At 37.6% G+C, this 7,975-nt stretch overlaps 1 protein-coding gene across 14 annotated transcripts in view; it reads left to right on the plus strand.

Moving 5' to 3' along the window:
- RET (ret proto-oncogene) overlaps positions 1–7,623 on the plus strand; it is a 154,536-nt gene extending 146,913 nt beyond the window's left edge. For 10 of the 14 annotated variants that reach the window (XM_038411504.2, XM_043518769.1, XM_038411500.2 and 7 more), the window contains 3 exons: positions 1,707–1,806; positions 3,597–3,744; positions 5,660–7,623. In XM_038411504.2, coding sequence (XP_038267432.1) covers positions 1,707–1,806; positions 3,597–3,744; positions 5,660–5,817 — 406 coding nt within the window. In that variant the 3' untranslated portion in view covers positions 5,818–7,623. Of the gene's footprint in view, positions 1–1,706; positions 1,807–3,596 lie in introns of all 14 variants that reach the window. The other 4 variants (XM_043518762.1, XM_043518767.1, XM_043518766.1 and 1 more) reach the window with 1 other exon arrangement.
- The last annotated feature ends 352 nt before the right edge of the window (positions 7,624–7,975 follow it).

Raw genomic sequence — 7,975 nt, forward strand, 5'->3', positions numbered from 1 at the left:
TGATGCATAACCTTACCCTTTTTTTTATAGGTATGCAAACTTTTCTGTCGCAGTTCACTCCATCTTTAATATAATAAATCCCAAAAAAGTGAGATTAGAAGAATCTTATTTAGGTTGTAAAGTCAAGTGCTAAAAAGTTAGGAAATGCCAGATTTATGGTTTCCTGTGCAGCCTTAATTCACCCAGCCTATGCACATGTATTTTTGAGACAGTCTTTAATGACATGATCACATAGTATCATAATGCATATGCCCAAGGGGGAGGGTGTGAATTAAGGTTGTACAGCCAATCATAAATTTGGCATTTTTTAACTTTCAAGTGCTTGAATTTGCAACCTAAACAGCATTCTTATAATTTAGGGTACTTTTAATATAATTTCAAAAGTTTTTTTTTTGTTATTTTGTGTTTGTTTTTAAGGAAAAAGGTAAAACCACTTTCTTTTATGAACAGCTGAGCATGATCAGGGTTTGAATCCTGAACCATCAGCACTGCAGCAGAAGTCATTTAAGCTATAGATCTAACTACGTTATCTGGGTGGGCTGCTGAGTCCGGAAAGAGTGGTCATGGGGGAACTCAGCCTGGCCCAATTCATTCTTTCTTTCTCTTCCCTTCTGGGAGTTGGGGGAGGTCCTGCCCTATTTGGTGTCCACAGAGGGAAGAATGGGCCAATCGGTCCAGGTGCTGGATCAAGAGGAGGGAAGCCCAGTCTAGGTTTTTCTCCTCCCCGCAACTATGGCTGCTCCCAGCTATTCCCAGAACAATGTGGTGGTGCTGCTGATTTAGTGGCAGTGGAGCTTGGCCTTAGAATATTCATGTGTTCAGTTATTATTTTAGCAAGCTGATAACATTTTCCTGAGGAAGGAGAGCAGGAGAAAGGAAATTATTTTGAAAGCTTATATCTCAGCAAAAGCTGAATGGAATTTCATACAACAAAGAAAAAAGCTCTTCTGTAGCCAGAGGAGTTTTCCCCTGCCAAATATCAAAGGCAAACAATAGAGTTTGTTTCTCAAGTTTCTCAAAGGAAAGGTTGCAAGAATCTTGTAGGTGGGAAGTGTTAGGCAGCCTAAACATTGGTGTCACTATCAACTCCCCCTATATTTGTGGTTTTGTTGTTCTTCCAGGTGACCATCCGAGAAAACAAAAGTCATAGGAGAAATGTAAGGGTGTCAGCGGGGAAATGTGATTACCAGCATAAGTAGGCACTCGCCATACCTCAGCTCAAACTAGTGTGTTAAAAATAGCTGTGTGGAGGTTGCAGCACTGAAGGTGGGCAGGTTTGGAGTCGAGGGGCTAGCCCACGACACCACCAGTGCCACAAAGTTCATGCTGTCTTTTTTAGAACAAGAACTCGAGTTGAGCGAGGGCGAGAGTCTATCCACGCTGGAAATCCCACATTCCAGCAGCAGTGTAAACTTACTCTTTGACACCAATTTTGCAAAGAGATCCACATGGCTGGGCCTTTACATGCGGCATCTCCTGGGAGTAAAGGTTCACTCCTGGGACTCTCAGTGCAGTATTAGGGCCTCGTCCCATGGAGAAATTGTTTAGCTACATAAAGAAGAAAAAGGAAAGATTGAGATATTTCTTTGAGTGGCATTCACAAAAGTGTCCTGATCACTATACTGTATGTAGATTTATTTGAGCAGAAAGGAAAACCAAGCCATTTGTGAATGCAGGAGCTTATTATGTGTTACTTTGGTTCATAGGTATAACTTGATGCTGCGATGCTGGAAACAGGAACCAGATAAAAGGCCAACATTTGCTGACATCAGCAAAGAACTGGAGAAAATGATGGTGAAGAGTAGGGTAAGTCTGCTGCAAGCTGAGTTTTGCACAGTTAATGAAAACTAGTAGGGAATGTTTACAATCCAAAGAGCTTGGGTGTAGTACAGAGAAATAAGTTTCTGATGAGAAAAGTTCTGATTTTGATCAGGATTACAGGCATCCAAAAACCTTATTTCCTCCAGATGGCAGAACCATCTTTTCTTGTATGGTGATTTTGAAGATTTCAGACCTAGAAATGTTGTGTTGTTGATTATCTTACCACTTAGTTTCCTTAGTAACAAATGTATTATTGCAGAGTTAATTTTAATTTGCATTACTCAATAATTAAGCAATAGGAAGCCTCAAATTAAATGACTAAAATATTTCAATGTATTGTGTCATTTCTGACTTGGGATGTCTTAAAGATGTGATAACAGCAACAAAATATTAAAGCCGTTTGGTTCCACATCTGTCTACTTTAAAATACATAATCTGATAAGGGATTTTCTTGGGAATTCAAAGGACCTCATTGTCAGTGTGGAGCCTTTACCCATCCTCATCTAGGACTTCATCTTGCACACTGCTGAGCACTGTTGTCCTGATCCGGGAGAACACCTATGCATGCGCTTAATTTAAAGCCCATGAGAATCTCCCTCAGTACCTTGCAGGATCGAGTCCCTAGTACGCACTGCAAATATACGTCCACCTCAATGGACATTTTCCAGTATTCATACTTGTACATGCACTTATTTGATACGGCTTAGGCATGGCAATTCTGTCAGTGCAAATGGAAGTTTTTCATAGAAAAATCCAGTGATCTGTGTATGCTGGAAAAAGGCATGTGTAGTTAAATGAGCACACATAAGAGTACATGTGCACACAGAAGTAGAGGCTGGTGACTAAAAATAAGTGTGTGTATGTACTTATATATTTATAAAATCCCTGTTTTACAAAAACATTAGAAATCTCCAGCAATAGTTACTCTCTAGGTAATATTGTTCCTCTGTTACAAATCCAGCAGAGGGAGAACATATGAACTAACCCATTCTGGGTTTGGGCATGTGTTCCTGGACACAGATTAAGAAGTGAACAGAAGGGAGCCATTATGCTCTATAGGAAAACTAAAAAAATCAAAGTTAAATCAGTGGTGGTGAAAGGCAAAGTAAGAGCAAAGTTTTATTTTTTGAGATTCCAAAAGGCTATTTATTGCTCAATAGAGCAATATATTGAACTAAAAGTAGATTTCCAACCCCAAAAGTTGTCTGCTTTGTATGCCATATACAGACAGAATATCTGGGATAATCCAGTGACTGGACAGTAACGCTGAACTGGGCAACGTCGTCTGAAATGGTTATTAAACATAGTTAAACGTAACTATTAAACATAGTTAAAAACAAAACCACCAGCATCCTGAACAGAACTATGGGCCAAATGCTGCGAAATGGTGAGAACACCTTCCAGGCATTGTTAAGCACCCTGTCCTCCCATTGAATCTTAGACTTAAAGGAAAGCGGAAGTTAAAGCATATCTATCATATATAGATTTTTGAGTGCTGTGTTAACTCATTGGTAGCAGCATTCAACAGGAGAAGCACTAACTGAGCATGTTTCTATTGAACCATGTCTAGTGTTTCGGCAAACAAGTGCATTGCCAAGGACACTACTCTTGCAGAAAACAGGAGATTAAGCTGCTGGTATTCTCTGTAGAAGGGCCCAGTTTGAGTTTGCAGTTGCCCAGTCTAGGGAGCCCAGAAATTTGTTAGCAACTGTAACCGAGGAATGACTTTGTTGCTTATTGTAACCTAGTCTTTTATTTATTTATTTATTTGGTAGGACTACTTAGATCTTGCAGCTTCCACACCTGCTGACTCCTTACTTTATGATGACGGGCTCTCAGAAGAGGAGACACCACTCGTGGACTGTAATAATGCTCCCCTCCCTCGAACCCTTCCCTCCACATGGATTGAAAACAAACTCTATGGTAGAATTTCACATGCATTTACTAGATTCTAGCAACACACACAAAAAGTGAATTTTTTCTTCTGCACTATCTTCAGACTCTGTAACCCCATTAGAGTGTTTCTTGTGTGAATGAAGCCAATCAAAATTTGCTTGGAAAGCTTTTTTTATTTGTAAATGTCAAACTTTGCATCAGGATTATACTTTAGGCGTCTTGCAGCTGTGTTTAAAAAAAGATTAAAAAAGGATGTGAAAATAAGTAAAATCACTATATATATCTATATCTATATATCATATGATAAAGAGAAATAAATAGATCAGGGAAGTACTCTCAGGGGAAATTTTAAAAGGCTAAGAACCGAATATCGAATAAAAATAGTCTTTTGTGTTGGGGGGTAGAGTTGGGAAATATGTTAGATTCTACATCTCTAACTTAAGTAATGGATTTAAAAAAACATTTGCTAAACATTTTTTGGGGGGGCTCAGTTGAATAGTGAGGCCCAATTTGTTACAGTTTTATGTTTATCCAGATGGATTTCTGAATCTTAGCTGCTGCTTGGGCAGAAATTTCTGCTTAACATGACATGGGATGGGATCAGGTTACAATTTACAGAAGACGGGAGACTGAGTGCATCTATACAGTCCTTTGGAAATTGAATTGGTGATAGCCACTGTAAAAATACTTTTAACTGTTTTCACATCCTTTGATTTATCATGCAAATGTCAGCACTAAGCCCTGATTGAATGATGTAGCAAGTGTTTTGAAAAGGAACATGTGCTTTCATATTGTGGTGGTGAGATGGACAGTAAAAATGGTTCTTGCCAAAACTCCTATATTTTGTTTCCTGATTAAATATTCTACATGTTTTTGGCTGTTTACTAACTTCAAAGATAATTTTATTTTCATTCTTCAAGCAGTAAAACTTTTTTAAAACCTGAAGCTTTTCCATTACGTTATGTATTTGTAATTAGTAAATATCTTTGGGTCTTTTTTTTCCTCTGCTCACCAGACATGATTTTCAAAATATCCCAAGGTTAGGTTCCTAAATATATATTTGAGATTTTAAATAAGTGGTCAGCTTTTCAAAAGGTTCAAATTCAACAGTTCCCAATGAAGTTCCCATTGTTGAATGCTTTTGAAAATCTCAGCACTTATTTAGGTGCCAAAATAGGCAACAAAATTAGGCTTCTATTTTTGAAAATGTTGGCCTTGGTATGTTTTTGCATATAGTGCTGGATCTACAAGATGCTGAGCACTCTGGGCCCAGTCCAGCAAAATATGTAAGCATGACCTTAAATCTACATTTATGAGTAGCACACAGATGTCAGTAGGACTACTTATATGCTTAACTTTAAACCTGTATTTAAATATATAGCTGGATCAGAGCCAGAGTGCTCAGAACCTTGCAGCCCATTGTACTACTGGGAGATCATGATGGGTGATATGAGTCTCATACTAAACCTATTGAAGCCAATGGAAAGACACCCATTAATGTCAAAGGAAATACTTTCGTTGACTAGAATGGACATTGGGTCCCGCCTTAAATGGGCGTATTACTGCTTGGAGCATTGTATGTACAGCAAGAACTTCCAGTTGCAATAAATTCTCTGGCAAAGCAATTTGTAATTATGTTGTCATGAAACTATAAAATTGCAAAAAGTTGGAGGCTATCAGAAGAAAAATTAACAACTTTTATTGGATTATATGATATACATACTTTTTTTTTTATCAAGACAGCACTTTATTTGTTCAGGGTGTTTGCCTTCAGCAGAATTTGTGCTTTGGGGCTTTGAAACACAGTTTATATCAATTGACTGGGGACAAAAACCAGTGGTCTGGCTTAAAGTATTGAACGGAGTTTTGCCAAGGGCCTTACTGTCTGCACATGAAGTTATGGTTCTTCAGTGCAGAAAAAATTATCTGTTTTCATTTTTAGGCATGTCATACCCGAACTGGCCTGAGGAGAGCCCCGTTCCACTCACAAGATTCGATGGCACTAACTCTGTGTTTTCAAGATATGCAAATGATAGTGTATATGCTAACTGGATGGTTTCACCCTCAGCGGCAAAATTTATGGACAAGTTTGATAATTAAAAATTTCTTTGTGAAAGGTAATGGACCCATGAGGAGAGCAAACATGCAAAGAATGGAAAGTCCATTGGCTCGTTCTTTGTACAATCAAAACTGGTTAAACCAACGTTAACTTCTCAAATGGCAAACTCTTTTTTGGTAGTTTCTCAAGTGGTTTTACGCATGATCAAGACTACAATTGATTATTTCCCCTTTCAGGAAACATATCAAACTGGATAAAAGTTGTGGTTCCAGTACTTATTTTTTAGTCCACCATTGTGCACATAGTCCAATTTGGTAACTGTTTATTGCAAATGGCTGTGCACTTCATGCTTACAATTTTTTAGGTCAGCTGTCCTGCATTACAGCTTTCTCGGGTGGGAAAATGTTGTTGTACTTGAACTGCTACTTTTCTGGTTATTAACAAAAGGCCACTTGATCTAAGCATGAAGCACAAACAGTATATGTAGGGGGAAAAACATTTGGCTCAAAATAACTGAGCTTACTATAGAGTCCAAAGTGTTACCAGGATGTTGGCACTAATGAAGCCTATATTTTGGTTTCGAAGCAAACATTAAGTAACTCAATAGGGCACTTGAGATTCAACATTTGAAGTCTTGAAAAGCTGTAAAAATGTCTTGTCTTGTCTTGTCTTAATGAGAAAAGAGTTTGTTTTATTATGTTTAAACTATTCTTACCTTTAGCACAATGGAGATAAATTTGATACCAGATATGCTATATAGACTGATGTCAATCAAGAGTGCTCACCTGACACAACTTATTTTCCATCACATCCATTTTACTCATGTTACAATGTCTGTTGTACAATCATAATTCTGTTTGAGTTCAGTGTAGACGGTACAGGATATTTTGAACTAAATTAAAGCAAAGAGATTTTGTTTGCAGTCATGTTCAATGAGTTGGAGTCTTCCTCTAAGTTCAAAATCTGATTCTACAGTCCAATACACTGCTAACATAGGATATCACATTGACACCATTCCAAATAAATCTTCTGTCTTGCAAGTCACAAGTAGACAACTCTTTTACTTAGCATAGCTTATCTGATGCTTTTATCATTAGTTAGTTAATTATTCCCTACAAGCAAGAAAAAAATCACCTGATTTTGTTAAGGGTAAATTTAATTCAAATGATGTGCAACAGTATTGGCATGGTATTTAGGAGAATGATCTGACTCTTATAGAGCTTATATGGAAGGGGACAAATAGGTTGGCAGTACTTTTCTGTCTTTTATTTGTAATTTAATATTGTTGAAGAGAATATTTTTTATGTTCTAAAAATGTTGGACCATAAACCCAGACTAACATGTTGTTACATGTGTGATGGTTATTCTTAAATAATCCAGTTCTACCAAAGCTTGTTCCTATCTCTTAAATTCCAGTTTAGCTGTCTTCATGTATTTGTTTTGTGTGTCAGCACAATGTGTTTCCATTAAAGTCTGTGATTTCAGAAGTAAATGAGTCAGATTGCCAAAAACTTAACACAGGTCTTCAGACAAACAACAGAAGTACAGATGTAAAGCACTGTGTTAGTATTTAAACACTATTTTATAAAGGAATATTGTATTTTATTATAACTTGTTTTCAGATGAGCAGTAGCAGTGTGAATTTTTCTTTGTGTAAGCTAACTACTACACTAGGTACTCTGTGCACAGCATAAAGATACAGACATGCATAGGAAGAGAAGATGTAATGATTTTAGTTGTGATACAACAGTGGCCTCTCAAATGATTCTGGAGGTGTGGCACAGCCTTGAATACCCTGTAACAATGCACATCAAATAAGCATAAAATAAATGAAATGGAAAATTAAACCCCCATTAAATGGGCTTTTTCTTCACTGTCACTGAGAGAGAAACTAGGTATAAATGCTGTAACAAGATAAGGGAGGTCTACAATCAGTGACAGCTGCTGTGGTAGCTTTCAGTGTTACTCGTTAAGTCTGGCCATACACTGTTTTCCCACTATTTCAGTTCATCAGTGAGAAATCTGAATTCTTCATTTGTCATGACCAATCCGGAAGCATCAGGGAGATTTTTTTCATCAGCGGTAGCATGTGACAGAAATTCCTGAACTAGAACAAAAGTCCCCCAGGCAGAGGTACTTTACTCAGTTTTCTAGTCGGACAGAGCCTGTGACAACAGTGTCATTCTAAGACAGGTGAGT

This window comes from Dermochelys coriacea, chromosome 7 (assembly GCF_009764565.3).
Source record: "Dermochelys coriacea isolate rDerCor1 chromosome 7, rDerCor1.pri.v4, whole genome shotgun sequence".
NCBI classification, from domain to species: Eukaryota; Metazoa; Chordata; order Testudines; family Dermochelyidae; genus Dermochelys; species Dermochelys coriacea.